This window comes from Medicago sativa, chromosome 3, assembly GCF_051527215.1.
Source record: "Medicago sativa cultivar Bolivia chromosome 3, Bolivia_mono, whole genome shotgun sequence".
In the NCBI taxonomy this organism is placed as follows: domain Eukaryota; kingdom Viridiplantae; phylum Streptophyta; class Magnoliopsida; order Fabales; family Fabaceae; genus Medicago; species Medicago sativa.
In genome coordinates this window covers 14,188,832-14,204,152 of record NC_140751.1, presented here as the reverse complement: position 1 = coordinate 14,204,152, position 15,321 = coordinate 14,188,832, and the positions used below count along the sequence as shown (strand labels likewise).

The following is a 15,321-nucleotide window of genomic DNA, read 5'->3' as shown; positions in this document are numbered from 1 at the left end:
CATCATGGTACTATGGTAGGTGTGGGGTTCGCTGACTTGGTTTCTTGCATATTGTTAGGAAACATGATATCCATGAAGGAATGAGAGAAAACTAAGAGAATCTTTCTATTGATGATAAAAGTGAATGATACAAATGATAAGAGATGCCTTCTAATGAGGTGGTTACAAGTATATATACTACTATATGACTAATGCTAACTTGTAACTAACCTATATTTCTAATAGTCCCCCGCAAGTTGGAAGGTGGTCACAACACTTCCAACTTGGGATGAGAAATACAAAAGTACATCAAACAAAAGAAATTACAAGAAGAGATGCCGGAAACACATCGGCCAAGAGCATAGTCAACAACCAAATGCTTATCCAACAAGAGAAAACCACAACTCAAGGTTTAACCGCTTGAAGGAAGAAGCAACAAATCAACGCTTAACCACCATTGGCAGAAGCAATCATCAACAAAGCCAATTAAGGCACAACGCTTAACCACCAAGCAGAAACTATATGTAAAGTTTAACCACTTAGCAGAAGCACAACAACGCTTAACCATCCATGACAGAAGAACAACAACAAGGCTTAACCATCATGGACAGAAGCACAAGAAGAAGGAAAAGAAACGACGCTTAACCATCCTTGGACAGAAGCACAACGTTTAACCATTCATGACGGAATCTTATCAACATGGTTGATCCATCATGAACAGAAGCACAAGCGAAAAAAAAAATCAAAGCCATCATAGGCTAATAAGAGAGAGGAAGAAGAAAATTATTGAATGCTGCAAAGAGAATAAGCTCTAAACAGAACAACAAGGAAGCTCCAAAACAAATCACCACAACAAATAGGCACCTCCCAAACTTTCATGTGCCACCATCCAAACTGAACAATAGCATATTAACCATCAAAGAAGCAAAAAAAAAAAAAAAACGATGCAAAATACCACTATGCACCAAGAGTTGAACCTTTCCAAAGTACTAACTGAGAACAATAAAAGAAACTCTTCAAGATGGTAGAACCTTAACAGCTTCCAAATATGTATCAATTTCAAAACCAAGAACCTGTAAACTCTAAAGTGGAGAAGGTACAGACATCTTGTGTAGGGGATTGTAAAGCAGCCACAAACAGATGCTTCAAATCCAATAGAAATCATCAAACAATGAAGAGGTTGGATTCATAAACTAGAAATTCCCAACATAGCTCTTCCATAAACTTGCAATCTTCACAATGAGATATCACATTAAAATTCTTCTTTGATGGTAGAACAGGATCAATAAAATAGGATCACCAAACCATATGCTCAAAGAGGACAAAAACAAGTGCAACATTCTCACAGCATGATAACAACATACCAAAAATTTCCAAAAGGCATCATGCAACAAGAGGCTTCAGAATTAAAAAACAGTTCCCAAATAGAATCCCATTTACAAAACTGAAATCTTCAGTAACCATTGACATAAGCCAATTCTCTTGCTTCTGACATCAAACAAACTCACAAGTGCAAGAAACTTGATAAACATATCCATGAACAAAGAAGACAGAGATAATGTTGAGGTTTATGGTGACCAGAGCGTGAGCCAATGCACCACCAGTGACACAAGATCCAAACCAAATATATCTCCAACCTTCAACCACACCAACTATCTCAAACATAGCAACCAACTAAACAATCGAACCTCAACTATAGAATCAGAAGGAAGATGGATAGTGAAAATACTACAATATCAACACAACTCATTTCTGAAAAATTGAATGCAACATCAATATATTTTCAGTGAGGACTTTCCACAAACACCTAGTGAGCACAATAGTAACAGACTGCAATTACAACATAACTCGTATCTGAAAACAGAGTTCTCAATACGACATAGAGGATCAATGCGAAACCGACAACTCCAACTTGAATCAAAGAATTGAAAATGAAATCATGAGAACGAAGAACAGTCAAGGAGAGCCGAAATAAAAGTCAGAATAACAAGAGTAGAGCACAATCGAAAAACGGATTTGAATCGAAACCAGAAATTGCAATTGAGTAAGGAATCGATCAAGACTGTCAAAATGCACATGAAAATGAACCAAAAACGAACAGAAGGAAACTAAATTCACGGAACCCTAGAAATTGGGGAAATTGACACAAACAAAATTCTGATAATCTCAAAACAAGATCAAAACAAGAATTAGAATCAGAAGTCTTACACGAAAGCAAATGGAGTCAGATTGAAATCAAATGAAAGACGATATGATCGAAGTAACCGAAAATCGAAAACGAATTGTGAAATCACAAAACAGGATCGAATTGAAAATGAATTGTGAATAGCACGTGAAATTAGACGGAAAGCAAAATGAAATTGAGAGCAAGAAGAAAAAAAAATACGATCCAGAAGGACGAAGAAGAGAAAAACAGAGAAAATTTGATTTTCTCGAGAAAGTGAAAGGGAAAAAAATAAAAGGAAAAGGAAAAGAAAAAGAATGAGAAAATTTAATTTTCTCATGAAAATGCAGCGGAAAAGAAATCCTTCAAGGTGGATACCAAATTTGCTCTGATACCATGTTAGGAAACATGATATCCATGAAGGAATGGGAGAAAACTAAGAGAATCTTTCTATTGATGATAAAAGTGAATGATACAAATGATAAGAGATGCTTTCTAATGAGGTTGTTACAAGTATATATAGTACTATATGACTAATGCTAACTTTGTAACTAACCTATATTTCTAATACATATAGCTGGCCTCTTAAGAGTTGTGAACCACGCTCGCTCAGATCTGAGATAATTTTGTTCTTTGTTTAATATCAATTATATCATGGAAGAGGTTGTTGTTGGTAGGGCATTTCTTTCCCCTGTTATTCAATTGATTTGTGAGAAGTTAACTTCAACAGATTTCAGAGGCTACTTCCGTGAAGGACTGGGGAAAAAATTTGAAATCATGCTGAAGTCTATCAATGAAGTGCTGGATGATGCAGAGGCAAAGCAGTACCAAAATCAAACCGTGAAGTATTGGCTTGATGATCTCACTAATGTTGTATACGAAATGGAGCAACTATTGGATGTTATTGCTACTGACGCACAACGAAAGGGCAAGATACGACGCTTTCTTTCTGCTTTTATTAATCGATTTGAATCTAGAATTAAAGTAATGCTGGAGTGGCTAGAGATTTGTGCAGATCTAAAGGATGTACTGGGATTGCAAGTAGCAGCTAATCCCAGGCTAGAGTTTGGTGGAGTCAGCCGCCAGTTTCCAACTGTATCTTTGGTTGATGAATCTCTGATACTTGGTAGAGAGCATGAGAAAGAGGAAATAATCGATTTTTTACTTTCAGACAGGAACGGTGTCAACCGGGTACCCATAATCAGTATAGTGGGTCTGAGTGGGATAGGTAAGACAACCCTTGCTCAGCTTGTTTACAATGACCACAGGATACAGGAGCATTTTGAACTTAAATCTTGGGTCCGTGTTCCAAAATCTTTTGATCTTGTTGGTGTTACCGAATCAATTCTTAGGTCATTTGATTCGTCAGCAGCACATGGTCAAGACATGGAAATACTCCAACGTCAATTGCAGCAGTTGCTGACGGGCAAGAAATATTTGCTTGTTCTAGATGATGTATGGGAAATAGATGAGAATACGTGGGAGCAGTTACTTTTTTTTAAATGTGGATCTTCAGGAAGTAAGATGATCGTGACAACACATGACAAGGAAGTAGCATCAAGCATGAGTTCCACTCGGATACTTCATTTGAAGCAATTGAAGGATAGTGACTCTTGGAGTTTATTTGCGAGACATGCTTTTCGAAGTAGGAATGTGTTTGAATATCCAAATCTTGAATCGATCGGCAAGAAAATAGTAGAAAAATGTGGGGGGTTGCCATTAGCTCTGAAAACATTGGGGAATATCTTGTTTACAAAATTTTCCGAACCTGAATGGATTGAGATATTGGTGACTGATTTGTGGCGTTTACCCGAGGGTGACAGCAACATTAATTCCGTTCTGAGAATGAGTTACCTTAACCTTCCTCCCAATCTGAAGCATTGTTTTGCTTATTGTTCTATATTTCCCAAAGGCTATGAATTTGAGAAGGGTGAGTTAATCAAGCATTGGATGGCAGAAGGTTTCTTGAAGCATTACAGAGGAGACAAAAGCCAAGAAGAGTTAGGTAATGAATTCTTCGATCATCTAGTGTCAATGTCATTTTTCCAACAATCAGTAATTATGCCATTATGGTCTGGTAAGTACTACTTCATAATGCATGATCTTGTCAATGATTTAGCGAAATCATTGTCAGGAGAATCCCGCTTACGATTAGAGGGTGATAACGTGCATTATATCCCTCAATGGACACGTCACATTTGGTGCTGCCTTGATTTGGAAGATGGTGATAGAAAACTAAAGCAGATTCATAACATTAAGGGACTACAGAGTCTGATGGTAGAAGCACAAGGCTATGGTGACCAACGCTTTAATATAAGCACCGATGTGCAGCTTAATTTGTTTTTTAGACTAAAATATTTGCGAATGTTGTCTTTCAATGGTTGCAATCTCCTAGAGCTAGCTGATGAGATAAGAAATTTAAAGCTTCTGCGCTATCTCGACCTTTCTTACACCGAGATTACAAGCTTACCTAATTCCATTTGTATGCTGTATAATTTGCATGCACTCTTACTGGAAGAATGTTTTAAATTGACTGAGCTCCCATCAAATTTCCGCAAACTCATCAATCTACGTCATCTTAATTTGAAAGGAACGCGTATTAAGAAGATGCCAAAGAGGATTAGAGGGTTAGTCAATCTTGAGATGCTGACTGATTTTGTTGTGGGAGAGCAGCGTGGATTTGATATTAAGCAGTTGGCAGAACTCAACCACCTTAAAGGAAGGCTTCAAATTTCAGGGTTGAAAAATGTGGCTGATCCAGCAGATGCTATGGCAGCAAATTTGAAAGATAAAAAACATTTAGAAGAATTATGTATGTCGTACGATGAATGGAGAGAAATGGAAGGCTCAGAAACTGAAGCACGTGTCTCGGTCTTGGAGGCTCTTCAACCAAATAGAAATCTCATGAGGCTCACCATCAATGACTACAGAGGTAGTAGCTTTCCAAATTGGCTTGGGGATCATCATCTACCCAATTTAGTATCTCTTGAATTGTTGGGATGTAAACTCTGTTCCCAGTTGCCACCACTTGGGCAGTTCCCTTCTCTCAAGAAGCTTTCCATTTCAGGCTGTCATGGAATAGAGATTATTGGTTCAGAGTTTTGCGGCTATAATTCATCAAATGTTCCATTTAGATCCCTTGAAACTTTGCGGGTTGAGCATATGTATGAATGGAAGGAATGGTTATGTCTTGAAGGTTTCCCTTTGCTTCAAGAGCTTTGTATAAAACATTGTCCCAAGTTGAAAAGTGCCTTGCCTCAACACCTTCCTTGTTTGCAAAAGTTGGAGATTATTGATTGCCCAGAGTTGGAGGCTTCAATTCCCATGGCTGCTAATATCACTGATATGGAACTGAAGAGATGTGATGGCATTTTGATAAACGAATTCCCATCAAGCTTGAAAAGGGTCATCATTTGTGGAACTCAGGTCATTGAAACCACCCTAGAGAAAATTCTCGTTAGCAGTCCCTTTCTTGAAGAACTGGAAGTTGAAGACTTCTTTGGCCCAAATCTAGAATGGTCCTCTTTGGATATGTGTAGATGTAATTCCCTTCGCACTTTAACTATAATAGGTTGGCACTCTTCTTCCTTGCCTTTTGCACTACACTTGTTCACCAATCTTGATTCTCTCGTGTTGTATAATTGTCCATGGCTGGAATTGCTTTTTACAAGGCAGTTACCTTCCAACCTAGGCAGCCTCCGAATAGAAAGATGCCCTAGTTTGATGGCTTCAATAGAGGAGTGGGGTTTGTTCCAACTCAAATCTCTGAAACAATTCAGTCTTAGTGATGATTTTGAAATCTTCGAGTCCTTTCCAGAGGAGAGTATGCTGCCATCAAGTATTAACTCTCTTGAGTTGAAAAATTGTTCCTGCCTAAGAAAAATAAACTACAAGGGTCTTCTCCACCTCACTTCACTTGAATCTCTATATATTGAAGATTGCCCTTGTCTTGAGAGCTTGCCAGAGGAGGGTCTACCTATCTCCCTTTCTACTTTGTCAATTCATGACTGTCCATTACTTAGGCAGTTGTACCAAAAGGAGCAAGGAGAGCGTTGGCATACAATTTGTCACATCCCTAATGTGACAATTTCCTGATTGGCGGCTGAGATGTTATTGTAGCCAGGTGCTGACAATTAGTATATTTTCTTTTAAATAGTAAAAATAATGCACAACATACTGTGTTTTATGTTGGACAGTGCACGGTGTTTGTGATATATGTTTCAATGGTGTTTCTGACCGCTTACATGTGACCTGAAACCATGCTCTCTTGTTGCCATCCATTCTCATTCGTGACCAAACTAATGGCATGACCACTGCTCTCACACACAACCAGAAGTATGTTGCTGTTTATTTCACTTCCACAAAGCTCATGCATGGTCCAATTGTAGGCTCCACATTTGGATATGTCGACGCTGCGGCTTGTTGTGCATGATGTAATTCTTTTTAATTTAATTCACCATATAATCTTCTCTTTGTTATTCTTGTGACTTTGTATCCCTTTTTCAGGGTCTCTTAATATTGTGACTCTGTATTTCAGGTTCCCAGAAAACATGAGACTTGAAAAAAGTGGCGTGAAGGTGAGGATATGACCTGTCCTTTAACTGTGATTTTCTGTTTTACTTTTTATTGTTAGAAAGAAGTGGTAGAAAATATTACAGAAAATAAAAAAATTGAAAGCTATGCCACTTTGTTATCAGTGAAATTTGGTGTTTTCTAATCATAGTTGAACCATGATTTAATCAAATTTCTTGTGGCTGTTATTATTCAGCACCGGCATATTTAAAATAAAATATACTTGTCATTTTGGCTCTCTCTATTGATGTAGCACCAATACAGAAACAGCGGCTGCCTACAAGAATTTTCTCTGTTATATGCCAAATATATTATCATCATCATAAGTTTTGCATACAGATTCTTGAGCCTCTAATTTAAGTGCTTTAATAATAATAATTAACACAAATTATTTAAAACCTTCTCGTGGGATTCTTCATTTTCAATTTTTACTTATTCGACCTTCTGATATAAAAGTCTTGAGCCTCTTTTATGAACCTTCAAGAAGAGACACAATTCATAGAAGTATATCTGAATGACGTTGTCTTCTGAAAGCAGTAACGTTTATGCAACCAGAGAATACTAACAATGTCATATTACAGCTAACAGAACACTATGTTTTGCAAGTTTAAACTTTAACAGCACGCTGCTACATCTGATATGCATGTGTAAACAAAAAAGTCTTGACAGCAATTAGATATATTAAATAGCAAGTATTAGTACTCTTGTATACACCTTCAAGGCTTCAACTAGCATGCAATATACTTATGATTCTGAGAGCTGGTTAAAGATTTATTTTCATATATCAACATAAACATCAACAATAATACTAGATATAAGTTATTTTACTTCTTTGTAACATGTCGCAAATCCATATAACAGAAACATAAAATCTATGCAGAAAAAATTAAAACATGGAAAAGAAAGAAATATGAAAGTAAAATTTTCATCCATCTTCCCACTTGTTGATTATATCACTTCATAAAGCTTGAAATCTATGGCCTAATAATGAAACGACGCAAGGTGACCTTCATATATTCCAACATAAATTTAAACATTCATCTCCTAAAATTCCAGGCTGATAGTGGTCTATCATTCCAACAGACAAGTAAACAATTATTTTCTTCTTTAAACATGTTTTTATGACTATATCGTTGCTTTTATCTCATGTCTCTCCTTTATATCAACTCCCTGTCAAGTAATGGTTTTCTTTATTTGCTCCTCAAGAAGCATGCTCTCTTGCTTTTGTCGCTCCACTGATGTCCTCGTATCAGTTGAGTCCAAGTAGTCAAAAGTGAACTGTAAAAGTACAATGCTCGATTGTTTCTCTTCATTAAACTACAACTATATAGATTTGATCCTGTTCAGTAATCACTAAAAGTTTCGGTTGTAGATTTTGCATAGTGTTAAGAAAAATATCCATCTTAGGTGAACTACCTAAAAAGAGATCCAACAATGACTCAAGATATATGCATTGATCATATCTCTCTCTCGCCACTTTACGAAATCCCTCTAACCTATGTGTACTGCTCTCTGCAGATTGATAAATGTTGGTCCTGCTGGTGAGATTCTCCCAGCCGTTTCATCATCAGTGTGAGGAGAGAATGCAGCTGAAGAACAGAAGTAATTACAACAGCATCTTCTGTCTTCACAGACAAGTTTTCGAAATTGACATCTTTGAGTTTGCTAACTTTGGATTAATCTGTAAAGGAAAATGCAATTTCCCTGCTTCAGTTGTCAAATGAAAGCTGATTTGGTCCAATACATCTTTCTTTTCATGAATTCCTGTAATTTTCAGATGGGGTGGGCCTCCCTGACTACTCTGTCTTTCTTTTCAGGCATTCAGAAAACAATTTCTTTTCAGGCATTCAGAAAACAATTTTTTGACCTAAGTTTGATATACAAAGTCTCTCTTTCCTTATGAGGTTTGTTTTGACAAATAATTAAGTGCTTATAGCATAAATGTTTCATACAAGTGCTTGCTATTTCTATGAGAAAAGATAAAATAAAGTCAAACTATTTTCATAAGATATCATTTAGAGCTTATCAATAAGTTGAAAACAGCTTTTGGACATGTCATAAGTTGTTTTCATAAACTGTACGGTTTCACAATTGCTTATGCTATTGGATAAACTCAAATAAGATCATCTGAACATAAGGGAAAGAAATCAATTTTGCGAACGTATTTGCTCTGAAAAAGAAATGATCTCCCACTGTTATGCCATAGATCAATTTTCCCTTAAGTGCACCTCCATTCTATGCCCCCGCTGTCATTTTCGCTCTGTTACTGAAACTGCTTATAAAAAAGACCTGTGAATATGATAATAGATTCACGTGTGCTTATGTCACTATATTGCAAAGTGTTAAATGATTATTTCCTCTCGAGATTTCAAAATAATTTTAATCATTATTGAAATTATTACACCGGCACATATGTGCGATGCGAGAAATTCTCTCATGAGGCTTGACGAGGCTGATCTTGCTGTTTTCTCATCAGTTTCTCGCAACACGGAGCTGATTGCCTGTGACGCAATCTTGGCAGAAATTGGATTTGATGATTTTTCGAGAATTGAAATCATCAATTTATTTCCAAAATTGTGTCGTGATCTCCATAAATCGTGGCATGATTACAAAAGTTCAAAACTTTGATTTTCTTGTAATTTTCTGCTCCAGGATGTCTAAAACCAGGGCCGGCCCTAGGCATAGGCCGGGGGTGCGATGGCCTAGGGCCTATGCCGGTAGGGGGGCCCTAAATTTTTGAGGTGGGGGGTGTATGTAGAAGCATTTGGATTTTGGAGGGTGTATATAGCAAAGTTTAATGAAAGGCCCAAATATTGTCATGATGAAAGCTGGGCTGAAGCTTGTTAAAGTTTTTGGCCCTTTTTTCGTAATTTACTATATGTACCCCCGAATATACAAAGATTTCTATATACACCCTCCTTAGAATTTTTTTTTGTAGGGATTAAAAATGCTGTTAAAATTAAGTAAGGACTAAACTTACAAGGTCGCAATTTTGTAGGGACCAAAAACATAATTAACCCAATTATATTTTAGTTGAAAATGAGGTTACTAGAAAAATTAATCTTAACGTTGTTTTTCAAAGGTTCAAAAAAATTAAATCATATCATTATAGTAATGTCAACTTTCTTGAATTGATTAAAATGATTGCAAAATTGAATTTAATAATGCAAAATCATGCGAGACACGTTCATGATTATGAAACCGACGTGAGACGTATTTAGGATCATATGACCCACTCTTTTTTTCTTTTGTTCTTTTTTGTTAGTAAAAAGCGGGAATAAAAACAAAATGAAGGCATAAAATCACAACAATGAACTAAAAATTTTAAAGATGTATTATATAAGGGGCTCTTTTCCATATTATGCCTAAGGCCTGTAATACTCTAGGAACGACCCTTTCTAAAACGGCTAGAAACTCAACTAAAATGCATAAAAAGTAACTGAAAAACATCATATAACAACATATTATCAGGGTTCCACGCCAATTTTTCTCTCTTCTCTTTTTCTCGCCTTTGCCAAACAAGAAAAATGCCACACTTTTATCTCGTTGTTGTCTCTCCTCTTTAACCGAACACTATGTTTAGCAAGTTTGAACATTAACTGGATGCTCTTACATCTGATATGATTTTGAAGGCAGCAATTAGATATATATTTTTGAACAGAAAACAGTATTGACAATATATTCAATATTAAATAGCAAGTATTAGTACTTCTTGTATACCTCTTCAATCAGCATGCAATATACTTATGACTGAGAGAGCAGGTTAAAAATTTATTTTCATATTTCAACAAAGGTGGGAGCTAAAAATGATTGGACAGAAATGAATGAATATTAACATCAACAATAATACTAGATGGATATGCAATTTTAATTATTGCAAATAAGATTTTGCCAACAAAAAAAAAAATTATTACAAATAAGATGTCCTAACAATGTATCTCTTTGTTTAGTCATAAGTTTCGATGAAATAATTTGTATTTGTGATCGCTATATTAATTTTTCTGATGAACTATCCAATGCAACAACATCTACATAAGAGTATTTCCAATTCCAATGGCCTTACAATGCTAGGTCATCTTTATGCTCATACACATTTTGCTTCAATGGTAAAAAAAATAAGATACATTATATTGATGATGACATTATATGTTATTATGGATCCAAACATCAATGGTGTTTCCATTCCTTATTTAAGTTATTTCTATAATTTTTATGATATTCATTTGTCACGTCATGTTCCTAAAACCCACTTAGATTTCCTCATTGGAGATGCTTGCTTTAAACCTTAATTGATAATCACTTAATTCTAATTCATGATTGATGCATAGAGAATCTCATTCCAAGTATCTGGGACCCCAGCTATACACCAATGAGTACAATCCATACCATGGAAGCCATTATGAGAACTAGGATGTCCATCTTTTCTCAATTCTGATAGAGCTGTAATGTTGAGAAGATGAACAGGTTTGGTTATTTTTTGCAACACATTTTGCAATACATATGATGCTGGTGGCAATCCTTGTGAGGATGATGATCCATTTATTGGTGTTGTCTCTTTTGCACAGTTTCTCACTCCTGGCTTATTCCATTGTGCTCCACTATTTTTAAATGCACAAATAAAAATATATAATTAGAGACATTAACAGTAATAACATTATATGAACAAAGGCACAATTTTAATTAAAAGTGAGATGATTTGTCAAACTCACTTGTAGTGCATAGGAGAAATTCCTTGGAAAAGAACTTTGGTTTTGCTTGTATCAACCTCTTTATTAACCCAGTTAGCCCATGTTGTCAAACCAGTTCTAAAAGCTTCCATACGGTCCATGTCTTTCACTATTTTGTTACCTATTTGAATATAATCCCATCTGCAATAGAAAAATATAAATCACATTACTTTTTTTTTTAAGGAAAATGGTCACATTACTTGTTAGCTATTGTGAGAATAACCTTTTTAATAAAACGCCAAAATCATCATGGAAATAAGAGGGTTAAACAAAAATTGGTCAACTGAATTAACGAAATTTTAAATTAATCTTTAAAATCGGAAAAAAAATATCAAATAAATCTCACCATGACAATATTTAAGAAGCTTTTGTTTTTTTGGTAAAAAAAACAAAGAAACTTCTACGATACACTCACAAATTGATATGAACCGATACACTTGCTTTCTAAATCTATTAATTTTCCTTGATAAACAAAATGAAAAATTGCTTATCTTATATTTAACATTATTAATCTCTAAATTAATATCAATTTTTATAATTCATAACAAACAAACCCTAAAATATACTAATTAAATATATGAGTTTTATAGAAGATTTCATACGGTTGCATGGGTCCTGTACGGTACCACCAAAGCCAAGTGTTGAAAACCAAAACATCCATTTGTTTCCATAAGTTTCCACTTTTAAGGGAATCAAGTTTCAATACTCGACCAATTTTTTCCACTTCAATGTCAACCAAATATGTAGTATGGTGGACAATAATTGAAACTCCATAGTCCTGGAAAAGTATTGAAATTGTAATAAAAAATAAAAGAAAAAAATACATTAAATCTATTTATTTAATTTTGTAAGATGGTTTGTGATGAAATAGGTCACTAACCAGGTATGTGTAGTTGACGATGGGATCAACACCCTGTTGTATTACTACTCTAGCTTGTGGTACAGCAGAATGAAGCAAACATATAAGTGATTGCCTTTGGTTTCGACTTATAGAATCTCCAATAAACATGATTTGTTTCCCCTTGAATTTTGTCAAGAAACTTCTTCCGTCAAATCTGCAAAGGATGATGAATGTTAACGTTTTTATCATAAAATTTAACGGAATGAATTTACTTGGTTAACAGAGATGAATTAATGGACTAAAATGTAACAAAAATTAATTATATGATCAAAATGGACCAAAATGTAACAAAAATTAATTATATGACCAAACAAAAAAAAGTGTAAGGACTAATCTCAAAATATATATGGTGAAAGTGTAGAGACCAATGACATATTTAAGCGATTATTAAATTATATTTATCAAACACGACACTCATTATGATAAGGCCACGTGTCTGTAAGCAGAAAGTCAGATTCTCTGTTGTAAAAAAGGTACACAGTTTCACGTTGTAGTCAATCTCAACAATTAATTTGAGATCAAACGATTCATATTTTAATATCAATTTTACATGGTAAAATGATTTCAATTGTCGATTAGAGATCGAACGATCAAGATCTGTTATAGAGTCCTGTTGTAACAACACCAAATTATCTTCCCCATAGACACACGTTAAGTTGTAAAGATAAAAAATAAAAAAAATCATGAGAAAATAAAAGAACATATGAAGTTTAATTAAATTGTACCTTGGTAAGTTACAATTGCTTGGTTGCCATCTATATTTGAGGTATTGCTTATCAAGACGACCATATTTCAAGCAATCCACCTCCGCATGAATATTAGGGCATGTTGAAGAATCATAAAGAGGATATGATTCATCATACACCCATTTACCTTCATATAAATTGCAACTCCCTCCATTAGTTTCTCCCAAACTGAGACAAATTGCCATAGAAATTACCATTGCAATCCAACCATATACCCTCATTTCAACACCCATCTTACTCTCTCTTTTTTCTTTGAGATTTTTATGTGTGTGAGTGAATGTTGATATGTTTGGAGAAGTATATATCTTGTCATAGCTGATCAGAATTGATATGAAATAATTGGATTTGTCCCTTTATTACACCATTAATAGGGCTTGTTTGTTTGTGATTTTTTTGACTAAAAAAATAACTTTTTATTTTATTTTAATAGTGTTCACTTCATATTTTTTTTTTAAATTTATTTTGTTAAAAAAATTATTTTTTACCTTCAAATAAAAAGTTATTCATCGTAACTTTTTTAAAATTTTATTTTATTTTTCTAAAAACAATTTCCTTTTATGGTAATAATCCCCTTTTATGGTATGCTTAACCAGTGCCCCGGGGGCACCGGTTAGCAGGACCCTTTTTGTTTTTACTCTAAAGCTTATTCGTATTTAATGCTATTAATTTTCTATTTTTAATTGCTTTTACTCTATATAAAAAAAAAAAGTTTCTTTAAGAAGAAAAAACACTCCAAATTTAAGTAATGTTTTTTCTTGGTAAAAAAAAAAAAGTGCATTAACCATGGCTTCTATACATATATATGGACGTTTTCCATTTTGTATATGCATTTTCCTTATTGTGTGTATGCATTCGTGATGAAAAAAAAATTAATAATAAATTGTAAACATTTTTAATCATATGCACATTTATACGAACAAAATGCAATTAATAAAGAAAAAAGTTTATAGGCATTTATATGATTTTTGCATTAATTTTTCTTTAACCGCATACTATTAGAGAATCATGTCCATCTTTCATCATGGAAACAAATTATTGATCACATTTTAAAGATCCTGTTACAACTTTCGTCTTTCGTTAAAAAGAAATTAGAACTTTTACTTTATTTGATACACAACTAGTGTGTTAACCCATGCCAAGGATGGGTGATAGACTACTATATAAAGTTTATTTTTATTTTTATTTATCAATGAAATTATTTATCCTGTTCTTTTACATTTGTTCGTGTTTTTTATTTCGCAAAGGCAAATGTATGTCTCATGTGTTTTTATATTTATTAGTGATAGATATATGTATCGTGTTTTGATATATCAATGAAAATATATTTCTTTTATTTTTTATATTTATAAAAAAATATGTTTGCCTATTTTTCTTTATGTGTCAATCACAAATATTTGTCCATTTTTTTTTAAGAAACAAATATTTGTCCCTTGTTTTTTGTTTAGATTTACCAATTACAAATATTTCTCCCATGTTTTTTATGTATCAATGACTAATATGTTTATAGTGTTTTTATATTTATCAGTGACAAATATTTTCCCCATAATTTTTTTATGTATCAATGGTAGAGATGTATCAGTGATAAATACTTGTCTTGTACTCTTTTATGTATCAGTTAAATATTTATCCCGTATTTTTTTAATTTTATCATTGAGATAAAATTGTCAATTTGGATTCCCTGATGTAACTGCGTGATGCAGTTACAGCTGTTAGCAGTATGTACGATCACAAATGAACCGCTAAAATCTATTACAGCGTGAAATTGTAGAAATATTCCTGCTGTAGAATTTTTCCTAATGATTTTAAAACCTATTAATGATTAATATTTGTTACATATACGTTTTAATATTTATCATTGACAAATAATTTTCCAGTGTTTTCTTGATATTTATCAATGACAAATATTTGTCACGTCTTTTTTTGTGTATCAATCATTAAATATTTAATAGTCACAAATACTTCTCCCGTGTTTTTTTATGTATCAATGACAAAAAGTAGTCTCATGTGTGTTTTTTTATAAAAAGATTTAGTCATTTGTTCCATATTTTTTTATGTATTAGAAACAAATATTAGACTTGTGTTTCTTTCTTTATTGCCGGCATTTATATGTCTCTTGTTTCTTTTATACGTAACACACAAAAATTTATCATGTTTCTTTTAATATTTATTAGTAAAGAATATTTTTTTTTTATGCAGTAGTAACAAATATTTGTCTTATGATTTCTTTATACA

General features: G+C 33.7%; 2 protein-coding genes and 1 pseudogene across 2 annotated transcripts; 1 reads left to right on the top strand and 2 right to left on the bottom strand.

The window, feature by feature from the left end:
* The first annotated feature begins 2,690 nt into the window (after positions 1–2,690).
* LOC146935960 (putative disease resistance RPP13-like protein 1) lies at positions 2,691–8,722 on the top strand. The gene is made up of 4 exons (XM_085750961.1): positions 2,691–6,266; positions 6,340–6,576; positions 6,681–6,720; positions 8,234–8,722. Exon 1 carries the CDS (start codon positions 2,798–2,800, stop codon positions 6,236–6,238), a length of 3,441 nt encoding a protein of 1,146 aa, XP_085607087.1. The 5' UTR covers positions 2,691–2,797; the 3' UTR covers positions 6,239–6,266; positions 6,340–6,576; positions 6,681–6,720; positions 8,234–8,722.
* Positions 7,613–9,273, bottom strand: LOC146935959 (GRAS family protein TF80 pseudogene; annotated as a pseudogene).
* Positions 9,274–11,004: 1,731 nt separating this feature from the next.
* On the bottom strand, positions 11,005–13,358 carry LOC146935958 (protein trichome birefringence-like 38). Its single transcript, XM_085750962.1, has 5 exons — positions 13,069–13,358; positions 12,323–12,497; positions 12,045–12,220; positions 11,425–11,583; positions 11,005–11,313 (listed from the first exon to the last, which is right to left on the bottom strand). Exons 1-5 carry the CDS (start codon positions 13,320–13,322, stop codon positions 11,022–11,024), a joined length of 1,056 nt encoding a protein of 351 aa, XP_085607088.1. The 5' UTR covers positions 13,323–13,358; the 3' UTR covers positions 11,005–11,021.
* Between the last annotated feature and the right edge of the window lie 1,963 nt (positions 13,359–15,321).

What these genes read in the sequence shown, in the direction of transcription:
- LOC146935960 (XM_085750961.1), top strand. Translation starts at nt 2,798, where the DNA reads ATGGAAGAGGTTGTTGTTGGTAGGGCATTTCTTTCCCCTGTTATTCAA.
- LOC146935958 (XM_085750962.1), bottom strand. Translation starts at nt 13,322, where the DNA reads ATGGGTGTTGAAATGAGGGTATATGGTTGGATTGCAATGGTAATTTCT. An exon ending in AGCAATTGTAACTTACCAAG is followed by an intron (nt 12,498 to 13,068) that starts GTACAATTTAAT and finishes CATCCTTTGCAG; the next exon opens with ATTTGACGGAAGAAGTTTCT. An exon ending in ATTTCTCCTATGCACTACAA is followed by an intron (nt 11,314 to 11,424) that starts GTGAGTTTGACA and finishes ATTTAAAAATAG; the next exon opens with TGGAGCACAATGGAATAAGC.